The sequence below is a fragment of the Sycon ciliatum genome, chromosome 1, assembly GCF_964019385.1.
Source record: "Sycon ciliatum chromosome 1, ocSycCili1.1, whole genome shotgun sequence".
NCBI classification, from domain to species: domain Eukaryota; kingdom Metazoa; phylum Porifera; class Calcarea; order Leucosolenida; family Sycettidae; genus Sycon; species Sycon ciliatum.
In genome coordinates, this window is record NC_088643.1 from 57,029,086 (window position 1) to 57,048,877 (window position 19,792).

Here is a 19,792-nt window from a genome sequence, read left to right on the forward strand (position 1 = left end):
CGAGCTGGCTGACGTAGGGCTAGGCGGCTCGGTGCTGAAGTGGTTCGCGGACTATCTGTCCTCCAGAAGTCAACAAGTCGTGGTCAATGGGGAGCGTGGTGGGACTGTGCCCTGCACCAGGGGAGTTCCGCAAGGGTCCGTCCTTGGCCCCCTCCTCTTTTGCGTCTACATCCGCAAGGTTCCACAGATTGTTCGGAACAGTATTTCTCAGCTCTATGCCGATGACATCGCCTTTTTCGTCATTGGAACGGACCTCTCTGTCATGCTGCGAAAGCTTCAGGATGACCTTAGCGCTCTGGAGCTCTACCTTGATGACAAAGGACTTCTCATGAACCCTGACAAGACGCAGTTCCTGGTCCTTCGGCGCCCACGCCAACCTGTGCCGCATCTACCAATCCCCCTAGTTTGTAAAGGCAAGCCCCTCACCCCTGCAGCCACCGTGAAGTATCTCGGACTACTCATCGACGAGCATCTCACCTTCCAGCCGCAAGTCGAGAAGGTCTGCGGTGCGGTGTTCGGCAAGATTGCCGCCTTCAGACATGGCCGAAAAAACCTAACACCTGAAGCGAAGAGGACGTTCTATTTATCCATTGTGCAATCGACTCTCGACTATGCCAGTAACGCTTATCTGCACTGTCTCAGCGCCACCCTGTTCAATAAAATCGTGACGGTCAGTCACATAGCAATGAAGAAAGTTTTTGGGTTTGACCGTATGATGTCTACTGAAATTGTTCTCCGCAAATATCATCTCTATTCTTTTGAACAGCGCACAAATCTTAAACTCTATGTTTTCGTGTACCGCTGCTTGACCCCACATCTTGCTAGTCCCCTTCTCCAATCCTTGTTCCAGCTTAGGGCTGCTGTGCCTGGACACCAGGCTCGCACGCGCGGCCAGGCACAGCGCGCATTAGTTCTTCCGCCTGTTTCTACGCAATATGGCATGCGTTCTATTTCTTTCCTGGCGGCAGACAGATGGAATGCTCTTCCCACTGACTGCCGTCAGGCCCCGTCTCTTACTCTGTATGTAAACATGGTAAAAATTCACCTAGGGTTCCCAGTAAAAAGGCAACGCCTGTTGGGACTCCCCTAGTAAAATAATAAAATCTACTACTACTACTACTAGAAACAGGGTCACGTGGTACTTTGGTAATTCCAGGGAGAATGTACGCACAGCAATTCCACAACGAAGACGAAACACGAGCTCAAAAACACTCCGACTAATCTTTCAAACAAACGACGCAGGAAGGAAGACGTGGACGCAGTGTTCCGCGACAAGCCTCTGGGTCATCCTAATAAAGATATTATTAGGCCAAACTAAAGAAGGTGTGTGGTTCGACTCACCCGACCGACCGTACAATTTCAGCCCGACCGTAACTTTTTTTCGGTGGGCTGTCGTGTGACTGACGTACGTGGACTGAACACGTCCACGTCTACGTGCTGTGGGGCGTGAGTCTGCGGACGCAGGCGGCTCCTTTTGGACTTGACTTGTAGTTGTACTGCAGTGCAGTGCAGTGAGTGGTACGACTGCTGCCTTGTGCTGGTAGTAGAGTCTACTCGATACGCGTATACAGTGTATTTACATGTACTAAAAAATATATTAAAAAAAAAAAATCCGCCCGCCCGCCCGTAAAAAAAATGTCCATGTTAGTCGAACCACACACCTTCTTTAGTTTGGCCTTATTATTATTATTATTCCTGTGTGGTCTTCAAAACACCTAAATTTACTCCGGTAGCGGCTGGTTCAGGGCCCGACAGCGTCGTAGACCTACCCTTCAGTTTTGCGCAAAACACTAGGAAATGTACGGTACTCGCGGTAGATCCAAAATCGTATGCATTTTGCGTAGATCTACGCCTACGCAGTGCGGGGACGACTGGGCCATGCATGCGTGGACCATGGTACAGTGGTTCTAGAGCTTTCCACCAAAAATTCATGTGACATAATCGACTGCATGGCATGAAGTTTGAAAGGTCAAAAAACTAACTTTTCACCTCATAGTCGTCCAGAAACTTACTTTGTCTTTCTGTACAGTAGTTGGGAAAGTGAAGCTTCTTGTGGAGTGGAGGTCCTTCCTTCTTAGTGTGTGCTACATCTGTACCGGCTTTTTAGCTGTAGGAATATCCACTCTTTTCCTGAGAGGCAAAGCCTTCTTTCGCTGAGAAAAAACTCTCCACGCATCACCATGAGCCAGTTTGATCTTGTTGTATTTGGTGCATCTGGCTATACTGGCCAGTTTGTTGTTGAGGAACTTGCCAGGAGAGTGTCAGGCTCTCTAACATGGGCTGTGGCTGGTCGAAACAGAGCAAAGCTCGAGGCAGTTCTTGCAGAAGCAAGCAAACATGTCGGTAAGCTTTGGTGAATTTGTTGTATAGAATTTTTGTCAATTTCAGTGGATGGAGAAGGGAAAACTTTGAAAAGGAAATGACTCGAAAAAAATGACTGCTACCAATAATACATTAGGACTCGGCCCAGGCACCTTTGCCAGTATAAGCCAGTGTTGCCTGTATAGAACTATTGCTATTTTCTTCTTTTCTTTTAGGCCACACGTTTTTATTTCTCTGTTTCTCGTCACCTGAAAATCTAAAATCGTATGCGAGAGGTGCAAAAAAATAAAAATGACCGAAAAGTAAATACATAAGTTTACTAGACCTTTGGTCATACTAAAATTGACCAATATAGAGTGTAAAATAGCATCCAAAGTTAGCAACTAGTACGCGGTAGGAGCTTCTGTGCACGTGCAGCTAGATTGCGCAACAAAAACTGCATGCAGCGACCTCGCATCATGTGTCGCGCAGGCCAGGCCAGCGTGCACATGTGCATGTACTGGTCCCCACAGTGCAGCACAGTTTTTTTTGTTTTCTTCCAGACTCCTGAATCGTATGCGCGTGGGTGACGAGAAACATAGAAGTAAAAACGTGTGGCCTTAAATCTAAAAAAAAAGGGAAGTCCGGTGAAAAATGAAAGTTCAGGGTCCGTAGAGTTTGGGGCACTCAATCGAATTTTGTTGGTCCCACGTCTCAGCAACAAAGAGATATTCCTCCAATACATGAATGTCGGTGGCTGCGCCATAATGTCATGCGGCCGCGACACATACTCTGTGACGTTATAGCATGCAGCTACTCGTAGGTCGAAAGGAGAGTGTGAAAGCAATATTGCCGATGCTATTTCAAATGATTTGGCGGCCAATAGTAGGTAATACGAGTGACCCCGAAGATATATCTCCACTTGAAAGTGAACTTGTGTTGTGTCCATCTGTATATGCATTGCCTGTTGTTTGTTGATCAATCCGATGCTTGACAAGCATGTCATGTGTTTGGTCTTGGGCTGAGAATCAGATGGTGATTTTTGGTGCGAACATAGCTTATTTCAAACACTCTTCGATTCAAGGCTCACAACACTACCGAATATGAAAGGTTTAGGTCTGGGAGCTGCTGTTTGCTGTTTTGTCACTTGTCAGCTGTGGACTCATCGTCACAGCACAAATGAGGCTCGATTATTTAGTATTCCATGAACACTAGATTTCTTTCTCTAAGCAAGACCACCAGCTGAGTTGAGCGTACCTTCCGTGGCCACATGTTCATGACAAGCCCGTGTACTCGTACCAGATGAACATGTATCTACACGACTCGCGCAGCACGACAGTACAGGAATGCAGTGCACTGGTAGTAGTGCAGTGCTGCTCAATGGAATCCAGTCGCGTCGCTCAAGTGCGCGCCGTGCGTTGCGCAGCCCTGGACCTGCGAACACTGGGCTGCGACATGGTGCAAGGCGCAAACTTGAGCGACACGACTTGATTTCAGTGAGCAAGACTATACGGGTATGCACCAGGAAGTAGTACTCCCTGGCATGCACACACCCTATTGTTCCGTGGTGTGATGAGTCTGATGTCTAGTATGGCATACATGCAAAGGCACAGAGGACGTGAAAAGTCCAACTCAGAAAAGTCTACAAGCCAGAATAGAGAGAGAGAGGCCAAGCTGCACGATATTGCACAATTTCACATCAAATGGGATTGGCCTAAGTTTGTAGATTTACAATAACTATCTTCGTTTATAGAAGATTGCAGAGCCGACTTTTCTCTTTTCCGATCACAATGCAATCATTGAACTCCTTTTCATCGTATGGTCATTTGTTACAATGGTTTGGCAAGATTGCCCTCATTGTGTTTGCAATGGTGTGCAAGCTCCCAAAGGACCAGTCATATAGTATAGCGCTATACTGCATCGCACACGCTGTGACAAGTTAACTATGATTGTTGTATGATGATGGTGGTGGTGTTGGGTTGTCCTGTAATTGAATACTACACCGTAGTACTAATGGCACATGTTTCAGAATGCACTCGTAACTTTGCGGGGGAACACCCTATGTTGTTTAGTCCTGCTGTTCCTTTACTCTGCACTCTGTTTTTCGACTTTTTTTGTCAGGACGTGACGTGAGTGAAGAAGCCGGTGTGATCGTGGCTGATGTCAAAGACACAGCGTCCCTGGAGCAGATGTGCTCCATGTCCAAAGTTCTGCTGAGTTGCGTTGGACCGGTGAGCCCATGTCTATGCAGTGTGCCCCAGATCAATGGCTACGCTTTTTCTTGGGTGTTTGAGCGCGCGTGCGCGCGTGTGTGTGTGTGTGTGTGTGTGTGTGTGTGTACCATTGTGTTTCCCTGGCACTTTCTGAAGACATGTAGAATGAGAACTGAGATCACAGTGGTGTTATTGCTTGCTTTTTGTCCCATCCAGTATCGCTTTTTCGGGCCACCAGTCGTCGAGGCCTGCATTGCCAATAAGTGTCACTATGTAGACATTTGTGGAGAGACTGAGGTGAGACTAGTGGGCACATCATGTGGTCAATGTTTATGTTGCAGTTGGAGAATAAACTGCTTATTTCCCATCTTTTTGAAGGTGAATACTTGCTGTCATTTGGTGCTGCAGTTGACACTGGGATCGGAGGAGCCGTGTAAGGCCCTGCACATGTACTAGCTGTAGGATATGTGTGGCGGGCTCTGGGTATATCATTCTACATCAGATGTTTTTGTTGTTCAGTGGCTTCTTTTTCTTTGCATCATCCACTTATTTTTGTACAAGTGCATGTGCTTGTTTGTCACCAGGCGATGCAATGTGAAAACAATTAGATGGGGATAGGCAGTTTATTTTGTGTGCTCTGCTTCTCATGTGCTTATGCTAGATCTTGGAAAGGATAGAGGAGAAATACCATGCTCAGGCGGAGAAGGCTGGTGTGCACATCATCCAGACCTGTGGCTTTGACAGCATTCCGGCCGATCTGGGAATGCTCTTCACCATTCAGAACTTCCCGGGTATGCTTCTGCCCCTGTGCTCTTGTATTTCCTATGCTACATGTGTTGTGTGTGCTTGCTCTGCCTCTCAATTTCTGTTCCTACTCTCTCTCCTCGTCCGTGGAAAGTTTGAATTCGCCTGATCGGTATTTTGAGTTGCGAAAACTGGGACGATTCTTAGTTGCTGCTGTGTGGCGGTTGCAGTGTCAGGCAGGTGAAGAACCACATTACCCTGCTGCGAAACGATCAGTTTTGGAGTTTGTTTGCTTGGGAATTACTCGGCCGCACCATCCTATGACCAAGACGATATTTGCCTCATTCAAACGTATCGGAAAGTTTGAATGAGGCAGGTGGCACCAACCCCTCCGGTCCAAACTTGTTTTGTTTGCAACGGGGCTACAAGCGATTGTGCTTTGTTCCGTTGGGTACCTAGTGTACGGAGACAACATGTTTTCAAGTTCTACCGGTCAGTTTCACTCAGGGAGGGGCCTAACATAGCATACTCACAATTGCCAATTTAGGCTAAAAATACAGGAAAACACAATTTTTGGCCATAGCACTCGTAGTTACCCTCTTCTTCTTGATGTGCAGCATCAGGACAGTGGTATGCTTGCAATATACCAACAAAAGCTGTAGAAGTGGGAAGAATCCTGCCAGAAAGGTGCCTTTTTCTCTTTTCGGTACAGTGCCATTTCAGCGAACACGTCCCACAAGAGGCCTCGATCACCTTTTCTGCCGATGTGGTAGAAGGTCCTTCGGTCGTCTTGCCAACATCGCAAGAGAACGCCATTATCTTGAACTCCTACCGTGCTGTAGTCGTCGACACCATTCACGATGATGTTACGCAGCCGTTGCTTACTTCCACTGATGTCTAATATCAGTCTTGTGATACGGCAGATATACTTAGCGGCTTCCATTGGAGTTAAATCGACCCTCTCGGGATGAATCGTGAGTGGGTGCATATCCAATGTCGTATGCTCCTCTTGGAGACATTGAATACTGAACTCCTCGTCGGTACAAGAAAATAGATACCGTCTCTCTCTACATCAACAAACGGTTCAGACGTTGACTACGCCATATTTTCTTTTTTCAGAGGGCTTCTTCAGATAGCAATTGTCACTCATAATAAAATAAGATCAGGTTTTATAGGGCAAGGGATTCACACCACGGGGAGGTGACGACCTTGGAGAACACGGTGAAAACACTGCAGTTTCTCGTTGCCTACTACTAGCGTGCGATAGTGTATGGCGAAGCATTATTATTACAGAAACAGGATGGATGTGTGGCTCACCCAAGGCAACTTTCGTGTTAACATCATAGCTCCTGCAATTTCCAGACTTGCCGGCATGCGTTTTGGAAGTTTGTACCTGGTTACGGACGCTGCAAGCACCGCACTTTACCTCCAGCACCAACGCATTTCTGCGTTCAGCCACGCAGTGGATAAGCTTCAGTGCTGTGTGGCAAGCATAGCACCCTCTTTCCAATCGATTTCCAAGTAGCCGAAACTCAACGATCCTGTATTGCAATACGAAGTCACAAGATCCAAAACACAATGACTACTTCGACTATGTCTTGAATCATGTTCGAACCACTATTTACCTCCGTCCTTCAACAAATAGTTCGGAGTCACCACGAGTTGCAGGCGGATCAGAAGACTCTCCTGTGGCTGCTGGTACATCAGGTGTTTCGCAGCACGCCTGGGACTGGGTATTTTCCTAAGGCAAATGGCCCGCATCGATCCGGGCTGATGCCAGTGATGGAGGTTTGCTTGAGCATCTGGTCTTCGTCGTTCTGCTACGCCATGATTTACGGCGAGCGATCATGGATTTCTGGCAGAACTTTCCACGGTACCTAGAGCTGAAGCAGTTTGAAGTGCCCATTGCAGGGAACAGCCACTACAACTTCGTGCCTTGCCGTACGGATCAAAGTCCCTCACAGAACGCCGCCACGCTATCGGCTTCAGGAAATAGGATCTGCGAAAAGGAAACAGCAAGACGGCAGCTACTACATCTTCAAAAAATCGAACTACCTCCAAAGTCTGCTGACTCTGCACGCGCTTGTGCTGACGTTTTCAAGTATTTCTGGAAAAAAAGGAAAAAATCGATTAAAGGGGAAGTTAAGGCAAAAATTAAAATTTCACCAGTTGTAGTCTTCGGGGTGCTGAGTCGAATGGTCTTGGTCCGAGGAAGCTGAGACGCTCCCTTCCTACTTGAATCCCAATAGAACTCGCGCACTTCCACCGAAACTGGGTGACTGCGCCCTACTAGATGGGGATTTGTATGCAAAATGTCACTAAAAGCGCCATTTCGTTCTTATAAAAGCACGGATGACCGCGATTGGCCCATATGTTGTAGTCTTTTGGACGCTGAGTCGACTGGTTTTGGTCCGAAAAGGCTGCGATGCAGCGTTCCTCCTTTATTCCCAATCGAACATGGTTGAAGAAGCGGTCACGTGGTCCTGGGTGCCCAAATCACCTGGTCACCACGCCAGCAAGTGACAACTTTCACACCAAGGTTCAACTCGAGTTCAACTCGAGTGACAGGACTGCACCCAAAAAAGGTCAAACAGGCTAGTAAGTTGTACCCTGCAGGCACGGTGACCAGGTGACTGGTGTACGCAGGAGCACGTGACCGCTTCTTCAACCATGTTCGATTGGGAATAAAGGAGGAACGCTGCATCGCAGCCTTTTCGGACCAAAACCAGTCGACTCAGCGTCCAAAAGACTACAACATATAGGCCAATCGCGGTCATCCGTGCTTTTATAAGAACGAAATGGCGCTTTTAGTGACATTTTGCATACAAATCCCCATCTAGTAGGGCGCAGTCACCCAGTTTCGGTGGAAGTGCGCGAGTTCGATTGGGATTCAAGTAGGAAGGGAGCGTCTCAGCTTCCTCGGACCACGACCATTCGACTCAGCACCCCGAAGACTACAACTGGTGGAATTTTAATTTTTGCCTTAACTTCCCCTTTAAGCATAGCTGCAGTGCAGCAGAGCCCAATGAATTAGAGCGGGAGCTTATTTTTTGCACCTCCAAAGGCAGCTCACAACACGTGCCACACAATCATACTAATGACACTTGGGTCCTTTTTCCCTTCCCCAGTGGACCAACCACAGTCGCGGTGTGTGTGGCACGTGTTGTGAGCTGCCTTTGGAGTGAAAAGCTTGTCAGCGCCTTCCACGTTCGGCCTGGTCCTATAGATCAGATGGTCAGAGCATTGCTCATGGCAAGCAAGGTCCCTGGTTCGAGTCCTGGTGGGTCTGGTATTCTCTTTTCAGGCAGTTCACTTCCCGACTGAGCCTTACAGTAGCAGTACTCTATTTCGCAGTGTGGTGTGCTGTCATTATTATGACAAGACGTTAGTGTGAAATCCATTTCTGGCTGTGCTTGCTTGTTCAAATTGTGGTTTACTGCATGGAGATTTCAATTTGTGTTGTCTACTTTTCTCTGTTCAATTTCCAAGGCGTCATAACACAAGCTGAGAGCTTCCACGCCTTCAAGACCGGACCGTCGGTATGTGCCAGTTTGTGTGTGTGAGTGTGTATGTGTGTGTGTGGGGGGGGGAGTGAGTGTGTGTGTGTGTGTATGCGTGCGTGTGAGTGAGCATCCTGAATGGCGTGCGGTGTTTTCAGAGGATTGTTTTTCTATTATGTCACATGTACGTAGTGCAAAGTTTTCGAATGTTTTAGAAGCTGTGTATATTCACACTAAGAAACTTGACTTATGTAAGCAGAAGCAGATTAAATTCACGCTTTAATAGGCTGTTAGGCAGGTCGTCAACAACTCGCTAGTTATGTACATTTCTTGTCTGTTTTTGTTGCACCACATTACACGCCTGGTAGGTTCCCTCACACTTGCACCTTATCCCCTTTTCATTCTATGTGTATGTGACACCCATTCTTCGTTGTTGTTTTAGCTCTTCTTCCTTACGCTGTTGTTATTACCTCTCTACTGTACTTAATCCATTGTCCTCATTCATTTGATTTTGCCTACATTTCACCTGACTATAAGGCTTGAAAGTATACGAGTGAAACTGAAAACTTTCAAGATGTTCTTAAAGAGCCTGAAATGTGTCCTTTTTCCGAGTATTATCGCCTTCTTGTCTCTGAGGAGACTGTAATAATTCCGTCTCGATGAGAATCGTGCTGTTCTGCAGTGCCTGTGCTGTTTCCACGCTGGTTCTAATTCTGTGTTCTTGGTGTTTGTGTGTGTGCGATGTCCTACAGGGTAGTAGTGTCCACACTGGAACCTGGGAGTCTCTCATTTACAGTCTGGCCAATGACAGTGAACTGCGCAAGAAGAGAACACACAAGGCCGCTTTCCAATGGCAGGGACCAAAGCTCAAGAAACGGTAAGGGATATCTATTCTCTAAACTGCTTCTCTCGGTTTAGTGTGCTGCAGTGTGTTCAGATGCTGCTTTTTGTATTCGAGCTGCTTCCCCCAAATTAAGCAAGCCTGCAGTGTCCAATGTCCCGGTGTGTGAGGCTCAACTTACTGTAACTTACTGTCTCTGTGTGTCTGTGTGTCTCGTTTCACTCTCCATACAACACTGTGCAGTGGAAATGTATTCAAGGCCAAGGAAACTGGTCATTGGTGCATTCCTTTCCTAGGATCCGATGTGGCTGTGGTAAGCATAGAGTTTTCTCTCATGGGTTCATTTCTCTTAACCCTTTGTTGGCTCCTAGCTATACAAATTCCAATGGTATTCTGTCGATGACTCCAAACATCCATTACCCAGTCAAATATTGCACTATCGTGAAAACCGAAGTATTTCGTTTGTAGCTGAAATCCTCAGCTTTCCGTTGCTGTAATCGGTTTTATGACAGCCATAACGGTTGTTTGAGATACCGCGCTCAAAATTTGGGTGACCGCACTTTTCTCGCTCCGAGCCCATTTTCCGGTTTGAAACAGTGAATTCCCCTTGTTCTCAAGTGCCAGTAGTCCATTTTTGCATACATCCTGGTGCTGGCTACTTGCGGTGGCACTGGACAAAGTTCAGAACTGGGCGAGCAAGGAAATTGAAATGGCTGAAGGGGAAAGGGATTGAGGGCATTTCCACCGATATGGTGACTTTGCTAGGCTGTAGAGCTGGGCCTGCAACGCCGATTTCGCTGGATGATAGCTCACTGTGTTCGCACTGAGAAGAACTTTCCGGAGAGCCCAAGATTGGACCGAAAACGCCTGACAATAAATAGAATGATTTAGCCAAAACTTAATTGTCCACACGATGACACGGTGCCATCAAAGGTCCAGCCAGAAGATTCATTTTTAATGCAACCAAACCACACAACAGGGGCTATACTCGACTCTGACGGATACTGATGTTATTTGACGCTTGAACAATGAATGATGATTGTATTCGGAAAGATACGGAGCGACTAGAGAGTTCAGATACATCTACTTGTGTAAAAATCCGCCTCTAGTTGTATACTTTATTCGTGCAGTGTAAAATGGTGGAACCAATGTGCAATAAAAGTTTATTATAAAATGATGAAGTAGGAAGGAATAGTGAAGAGAACAATTAGGATTCGAATAGGTTTTCGTACAACACTCATCAGGAATATTTGTTGTACTAAAGGACATTGCAACACAATTGAACTATTGGACTCGGATGGAGAGCCAATGAAATTTATAGAAAAGAAAAGTACCAAGGAACTTGTTCTCTGCTGGGATGACGGCTACACCTTAGCTCAGTGGTTAGAGCATTGCTGGCCTCAAGCGAAGGTCTCTGGTTCGAATCCTGGTGGTGACAGTCATTTTTTTCTTCAGACTTTCCCCGTTTCTGTCTTTCCCTCTAACCAGTGAACTCGTTCCTTGGTACTTTTCTTTTCTATAAATTGAACTGTTATAAAATAGAACTCGGATAATGAACCATTATTAAAATTAATGTAAAATATGGAAAGAGAAAAAGGACCTATAAGTTACTACTTATGGCTAACAGTCATATATTTTTCTCTTTCCATATTTTGCATTTAACTCTGATGGTGAGCCAATTGAATTATGGTGAAAAAGGAGAAGGACAAAATGTTACGAGTTATGACTAACTGTCCACCAACGTAACCAGATCTTATACAGTCAGCGAGTGCGACAAAATGGCACAAAACTGGCCAGGAGTATTGAGACATCTGCGGACAGAACTGTTTCAACCTTTGTGGACTCATCAGCGCAGCACAGAGGAAATGAGGCCGAACCTGGTAGCAATGAAAAATAAATTTTCCAAACCAGATTTAAACCAGGCCCGAACGTACCTTGCCAGAGTGCTCAAACTGACAAGTCAGTGAGCTCTGCTTAACGCAAACAGCAAAGGCACTACCCCACGCAAGAGTGCTCAACTGCTACAAGAGCAGGAGCGAAATACTCAATCTGCGGACAGAACTGTTTCATCCTTTGTGGACTCGTCAGCGCAGCACAGAGGAAATGAGGCCGAACCTGGTAGCAATGAAAAATAAATTTTCCAAAGCCAGATTTAAACCAGGCCTGAACATTAATTTATTATAAAATACTTGAATAAACGGCGAAGAGACAAGAATTTTAGTACCGCCGTCAATAAGACCAGCTGAATCGACATTTGTGTATACTTCATTCTTGAAGTGTAAAATGGTGGAGACAATGTGCAATAAAACGATGAAAGTGCAGTGCAGGAAGAAATAGTGAAGAGAACGATTAGTTCCTACTTTGATGGAGAGCCAAGGATAAAAAATTATAGAAAAGAAAAGGACCAAGGAACTACAAGTTACGCTATAATGTCCACTAACACCACCAGTTACTGAACAATCAGCTCATGCGATAACATTGCACGAGACTGACGGACGGTGCTGACCTTCTACAACTAACTGGCTATCAGCTCTAGCACATCTTGGATGCGCACTCCAACAACCTTCCAACTTGGAAGGTTCTAAGTTATATGATAGCAGTGTCGGCATGATAGTACGATAACAGTGTCGTGCAATGTTATCACATGAGCTGGTTGTTCAGTAACTGGTGGTGTTAGTGGACATTATAGCTTAACTTGTAATTCCTTGGTCCTTTTCTTTTCTATAAGTTTCTACTTTCATCGTTTTATTGCACATTATCTCCACCATTTTACACTGCACTACTGAAGTATACACAAATGTCGACTCAGCTAGTCTAGTTGTATAATAAAATAATAAAGTCTCACCTGACAGGGTTGTTAGACACAAGAGTCAGTGCAGACGCTGATGCACAAAATTGGCCAGAAGCTCATGGATCTGGTCAGGTCCATTCACCAAAGCTTGGGGAACAGCAGCATGATTAGGAACTTGAACTGTTGGTGCGGGAAGCCAGGATTCCTCAAAAGGACACTGGCATCTTTCACACGCAGTGTGCAATGTAGCTGCTACTAGCGAAACACGTGTTCCGAACTTTGGATCTCGGATGAACGTGTGCACCAGAATGCTCCAGCGTCCTTTCAGTCGTCCAATCGCATTCTCAACGACTCTTCTGGTTCAAATCACTGCATAGTTAAAACTCTTCTGGGGACCATTCAGATTGTCACCCTCAACGCATTTGATGATAGTTGGTGATGCAGCAAATGCAGAATCAGCAACACGGTAGGGACGAACCTGCCGATTTAGAACATTTACAGATGCATCAAGAGAAAGGAAATCCCCGTTGTTTATTCCGTGGCGCAAGCTACAGGTGTTCCATGTGTAGGCATCACCCATACAGCCCGCTCTTCCGGCATTGATGTACTTGATCACGCCTCTGGCATGCATGCATAACAAGAGAACTATAGCAGGAAACCCCTTATAGCAGTGGTATGTATCACCATGTTCAACTGGTTTCAAGATCCTCATGAAGGTCCCGTCCAGTGCTCCCGCAATGCCAGGCAGGTGGCATAAGCCTTGGAAGTCCTGCATGGTCTGCTCCAGCTCTTTCCCACTTGGGAATGTCAACACCTGGGGCATGAGAGTCAAGAACACTTCGATGCCATCCTGAACGATAGTATTGTTAGGACCGGCACAGTCACAATTAGACGATCGGATCAAGTCGACAACGACAAGGAATCTCAGAGGTTCGGTATAGGATAAGGTAAGGCAAGCAAGACAAAGACCAGGCAAGGCAAGCAAGACAAGGCTAGGCAAGGCTAGAAGGGGCAATGTTGAATTCGAAACAGGACGACTGACAACGGGAACAAGTTAGTGGGAACGACATTTATTATAGACGACGAGACAAGAGACCAAGACGAACGAAACGACTACATGGTGATTATTGACGAGTGAGAAAAGAGAGAGAGAGATCAAGTCTAAACGGCAAGATAAAGGGCCTGGGTAGCTATGGCAAATATGGGCGCGCAAGTAGCTACCCAGGCCAACGGAGCAAAAGGAGACAAAAGGTGCGTACGCAAGTGCATGCGGGCCAGCTAGAAAAGGTACGGGAGGAGGTACCTAACAGTATGGACAGTGGATGTGCCAATATGATAGTCTGTACCGAGTATGTGATGTGCTGGGCAGTGGGCCATCCACTCCAAAAAGATTGCCAGGCGTTTACGTCCACATATAGTCCTTCTCAGATGGGTAGTCTCCTTCTCCATGTGCTGACCGATCATATTGTAGAGCTGACCAAATGGTGTGACATCCACACGGAATGCTTCAAGATACTTTTTATCCTCATAGTCTGGAAAGCGTTCGCCAATGATCTGCCAAGTATCCATCACTTCACGCTCCCAGCGTTCATCCAAATCTGTTTCTGAGTGCGCAGACCAAAATCTCCTTTTCTTGGGAAGCGAATAGAAACAAGAACGGAATGAACATGTCGCAGGATATTTGTCTGATCTGACCACGGCAAGATGGTCTTTGGTGAAAAATGGAAGGAGATTGGCGGTACGGTGTCAGCTTTCCGAGCTTGCTCCTGTTTGATGCTCTGATCTGGTGGCAACTGTCTCGAACCACGGAAGAGCAGAAGTGCCATCAAGACATGCCCCTTGCTGCTGCCAATATCCATATCAATTCAAAGGAAAATAGAGAAGCAAAAATGGAAAAATAATATATACCAGTTCCTTTGATGTGCATTTCTTGCTTTTCGAATCTTTCCCTATATCCTGAGTGGTATCACACCCTGGCCTGGCCCGTGCCTCCCGTGCATGTGACTCCCTGGCTGTGTCCAAAAAAAGCCATACGAACAGCCTGTACGTGCTTATGTGAATGCGCAGGCATCAAAACGACGCCTGCCAGTACGTGAAATGCCAAAACGAGGCGCGTATTGGAACGTATTATGAACAGCGTATAACATATTGTGCTGTGTGTGTTTGTTGTATGGCTGTGTGCACGTGTGTGCGTGTGTGTTTGTCCGTGCGTGTGCGTGCGTGCGCGTACTGTGTGCGTGTGTGTGTGCGTGGTGTAGGTCAGGCGATCGCAGCGTGCTCGTCAAACGGCTGGCCAGCACCCGGTATGTGACAATGTCTATTCGATTGACGACGCTTTTCTTTGTTGCAGTACATGTAGTAGTAGCAGAGTATGAATAACAGCTACAATCATGAACTGGTTTGACATGACTTGTGATTGGGCACCAACAATCATGTGTACCATTTTTACTGTACATTTTTTTAAAGATGATGACGAGGTTCTCCGGTCCGATTTGTCTACCTCATGAACCTGTTCCACTGGCTTACTGTAAAAAAACCAGCTGGAATATACTATCGGGCACACAGCTGCTCATATTTAAAAATATGTTGGTCTACCTGTTACTAGCTATTCAACTCCCACCAGTTTAGGAGCTGCATCTGGCTCATTTGATGATCGGAGTAGGGTTGTAGCGTTCCTACGGATGTGAAAATAGTCTAAATGACTGCTTCTGTGAACTGTGGGATTCACTTGTTTATTTGAACTATCCATGTTGACTTTGTTGCCAGTGCCCGTGTGCATATTGTACTACTAATGTCTGTGCTTGGCTTTGTTTATGTGCATGTCTGAGCATGGATGTGTGCGTGCGCATGTGTGTGTGCGTGTGTGGGCGTGCGTGTGTGGGCGTGCGTGTGTGGGCGTGCGTGTGTGGGCGTGTGTGTGTGTGGGTGTGTGCATGTGTGTTGGGTGTGTAGGTTCAGTACGGCTGCTACTTCAACCCAGGCAGCCTGATGGCATGTATCATGATGTACATCTGGGGACTGTTCATCTATTTGGTGACGCGCACCATGTGGGGTGTCAGGTTTGCTGCCAGTGTAAGTACATGTACTAAGTAGTTCATGCAAGCAGTTGCCGCTGCACTTTTTCTTCGTCTCCGTGCTGTTTGCTTCACATCAAGTGCGGATGAAACCTGGGATGCATCCTTGAATGCTGTCGAAACTTGGTGATATTTGAGTCGAGGCCTTTTTTTAAACTATTCATGGTTCATCACAAGTGTTTGTGTATGAGTACATGTATTTTCTACCTAGAGTTTTGCTTCATTTTTTAACTTTTTGCGAACACTGCTCCGACTGCTTATCCACCATGTTGTGACTCGGGTCGAGAGTACTTGCTTCACTTGGTCTCGGTGACATCAACAGCAGATGGCTGTGCACACAAGACACCCGGGCCTTGGAGTCCGCCTCACTGTAACTTTAAGTTGCTTTTCCACCTATTCTCTCTCTCTCTCTCTCTCTCTCACTCACTCATTCTGTCTCACTCACTCTCCCTTTCTTTCTTGTTTGTAGCATCCTGGCCTTCTCTCACTGGGTTTTTTCTCTGAGGATGGAGCAAGCAGAAAACAGGTCAGCTATGTTCCATGGTTGTGCGTAATACAATGTATTCTGATTTACATGGCCGTATTGTTCACAACTGGAATTGTCTCACTTTATTCCGTTGCCTGTTGTGACATGCCGTTGAATCTGCTTAGCCTTCGAAGAAACTGTCCGTCCTCGTGCAGCCGGGTGTGTATGCACGTCGTGTTTGCATGCACCCATGCTTTTGTTTGTATATTTTTTTATTTTATTTTGCGTACATATGTTTGTGTATTGGTCCTGGTCGTATCCTGATTATTGTCCTTGTGCTGTCCTCTGATTTCCTCCTCTTTCCTGCTTTGCACAGCTGTCTGAAGCAACGTTCAGCACTACGTTCTATGCCAAAGGATTTACTGACAAGTCACTTGTGTAAGTCAAGTTTCTTGCCTTTTGCCTGTTGGGAACTCGCCAGTACAGTAATAGGGAGGTTAGTCCCACGTAACGGACACCGGAGCGTGGGTGATACACGTAAAGTTCCTCCAATGGACCCACGTTCGCAATGTTGTGTTTAGTCACGCGGAACAAACAAAAGCATGAAGCCAAAGGCCCAAACTTGGTCAAAGACGAAGCTTAGAAGCTCATCGAAAATGTTGATTTTGTGCTTCGGAAACTTCTTCAGCTGAGCACCTTCACAGCTTGCACAATGCGCTCCATTCTGATTTTCACCCACGTTCTGGCGGAACTTGGGTGAGCCTCCATACATGGTATGTCGTGAATCAGATATCATCTGTACGTGGGTCACTGAGTATCACGTGGTACACACACGTAAAGCACACACGGATTACGTGGGACTAAACCTCCCCAATATCGGGTGCCGAAGAGTTGGGGGATTGTAAATATATACGCTGCTGTCGAGGAAGAATGCAATTTGTGTGATTTTGGTTCCGTACTGTTCACATTATCGCATCCAGAAAAATCTGAAACCTCAGAGCTGTGAAAATTATTCGCCGTTTTCCATTGTTCTCCGACCATGTGTGACTATTTCAGACCAGTGTATAGACGGACCGATGCATATTTGTTGTGTGTGCTTTGGAAATCCTGCGTGTTTGAACAGGTCCTCTGGTGGTAAGCCCAACGCAAGTGTCACCACCCGGATCTCAGGACCTGGTGAGCAATTGTGTTGTACATGTATGCGTGCGTGATATGCTGTTATCTCATGGCGAGAGCACTTGCAATCCGAACCATTCCTTGATCTTCAGTCTCAGCACTCGTGAATGTCACAAACATTAAAGGGGAAGTTCAGGCAAAAATTAAAATTTCACCAGTTGTAGTCTTCGGTGTGCTGAGACGAATGGTCGTGGTCCGAGGAAGCTGAGACGCTCCCTTCCTACTTGAATCCCAATCGAACTCACGCGCTTCCACCGAAACTGGGTGACTGCGCCCTACTAGATGGGGATTTGTATGCAAAATGTCACTAAAAGCGCCATTTCGTTCTTATAAAAGCACGGATGACCGCGATTGGCCCATATGTTGTAGTCTTTTGGACGCTGAGTCGACTGGTTTTGGTCCGAAAAGGCTGCGATGCAGCGTTCCTCCTTTATTCCCAATCGAACATGGTTGAACAAGCGGTCACGTGCTCCTGCGTACGCCAGTCACCTGGTCACCGTGCCTGCAGGGTACAACTTACTAGCCTGTTTGACCTTTTTTGGGTGCAGTCCTGTCACTCGAGTTGAACCTTGGTGTGAAAGTTGTCACCTGCTGGCGTGGTGACCAGGTGATTTGGGCATCCAGGAGCACGTGGCCGCCTGTTCAACCATGTTCGATTGGGAATAAAGGAGGAACGCTGCATCGCAGCCTTTTCGGACCAAAACCAGTCGACTCAGCGTCCAAAAGACTACAACATATGGGCCAATCGCGGTCATCCGTGCTTTTATAAGAACGAAATGGCGCTTTTAGTGACATTTTGCATACAAATCCCCATCTAGTAGGGCGCAGTCACCCAGTTTCGGTGGAAGTGCGCGAGTTCGATTGGGATTCAAGTAGGAAGGGAGCGTCTCAGCTTTCTCGGACCAAGACCATTCGACTCAGCACCCCGAAGACTACAACTGGTGAAATTTTAATTTTTGCCTTAACTTCCCCTTTAATGCTCAAGCAGGCCTTGATCAACTGAACCCTTCTTCTTTTTTGCATCAATCACAGAATCTTTGTGCTTGAAGCATGCCATGTGCATGAAATACTGTGGGGTACATGCTAATACCTCCTCCGTTCTGCTATTTTGCTTTCCTCTCATGTACATAGAACCTGGCTACATCGCCTGCTCCATCATGCTGGTACAGTGTGCTCTGTGCCTGCTGCGTGGAGACCTGCCGCACAGGTTAGTATAAGAGCTGTAGCGTGCGCCGCGCGTGCATCGTCTATGTACAATCCTACCCTCACAGCTGTTGGCTTCATTTCTCCACACTGTCCCCCATTGCCTGTAGGGGAGAGAGGTCACAACCTGTGAAAGTGAAATACTCCGCCGATTGGCCGAGACTGCTTGACCAATGAGAGCAGATGGTGCAGTTCAAGTACGAAGTTGGCTATAAAAAATCACTCAGGAAGGGGTGGTGATGAGGGTTTGGGATGGCTTTTGTTTGATAGTTTCTTTTTCTTTGCAGTTTCCAGTAAGATTTCCAGTAAGATCTGCAGCACGGGTTTATGTTTAGCTAGGAAGTCTCACTTACGGGATTGAGAAAGAAATTCCAGGATGGCAATGATGAGCCATAGGAAAGCGTCAACATCAGCTTTAGCCAGCAAAATAAATGAACGCACATATGGATTTTAGCATCAGAATATCTATGTCAAAATCAAGGGTGTCTATCAATGTTAGCAATCCGCATCATGTACGAGATTGATGGTTCTGCATAAGGTTATCCAGACAACACCACCACACTGATGCATTGCTGTGGTTTGTGCAGGGGAGGTGTGCTGACACCAGCCGTGGCTTTCACCGGTACCGATGTCATTCCGGAGATCAACAAGGCGGGTGTCAAATTCAGCGTGCTGGAGTCCTCATAGACTGTGTACCTGCAGCGACGATTCGCTTTTTTCTCATCCTCTTCATGCTCACTCAATTCAACCACGAGACTTTGCCTCAGCTGCGCACTATAACGGTTAGAATGTACCTGAGACGATCCGTATTTTTTTCTCATCCTCTCCATGCTCAATTCCACCACCAGACTTTCTCCTCAGCTGCACTAGCTCACACCATTTTTGTCTACTCTTGCCTAGTTTATTTTTTAATGAATATGAGTTTCCTTCCTCTGCTTATATTCCAAGAAAAAAATGTTGTAACAAGACATAATTTCAAGAGCCTTTGCCATTTTTCTGATTCTGGTGACACTCCATGCATGCCAGTGTTATATGATTGTGATTATTGCAGATGGTGTATGATTGCACTAGATTGTGCTGCAGTAGCAGGAACAGCTGGTAGTGTGCCTCGTCGTCAGCTGCTCTGTCGCTTAATGCGCAGAGAGAATGCCGACTTACTGCGCCTTTGCTGTGTTTGCTTGTTGGGGGGTGGTGGTGTCCTAAGTTCTGTAGGCTGGTCGTCGTGCTGCTGCCGTTCATCACTCAGGCTGATAGAACGTGGAAATTCTGGATTGCTAGGCAGAGGTTTAGATGGCGATGATGGCTGTTCAACGTCCAGACTGGCAGACCTGCTCCTAAGCTTGTGCAGAACACCAGACAGTGACTTCCTGCTCTTTTCCTTGCTTAGCTTTGCCTTCGGTGGCGCTTCTTTGAAGTGGTACGCTGGAGACAACATACAGCAGTAGCAGCAAGATACAGATGGAATCCTGATAATTCTAACCCC

The 19,792-nt window shown here is 46.5% G+C and overlaps 1 protein-coding gene across 1 annotated transcript; it reads left to right on the forward strand.

The window, feature by feature from the left end:
• Window positions 1-1,977: 1,977 nt before the first annotated feature.
• On the forward strand, window positions 1,978-19,395 carry LOC135804503 (saccharopine dehydrogenase-like oxidoreductase). Its single transcript, XM_065318387.1, has 14 exons — window positions 1,978-2,343; window positions 4,423-4,532; window positions 4,731-4,811; window positions 5,176-5,305; window positions 8,748-8,797; window positions 9,511-9,635; window positions 9,843-9,912; window positions 14,649-14,693; window positions 15,343-15,462; window positions 15,934-15,990; window positions 16,307-16,368; window positions 17,054-17,106; window positions 18,238-18,313; window positions 18,897-19,395. Exons 1-14 carry the CDS (start codon window positions 2,181-2,183, stop codon window positions 18,994-18,996), a joined length of 1,242 nt encoding a protein of 413 aa, XP_065174459.1. The 5' UTR covers window positions 1,978-2,180; the 3' UTR covers window positions 18,997-19,395.
• The last annotated feature ends 397 nt before the right edge of the window (window positions 19,396-19,792 follow it).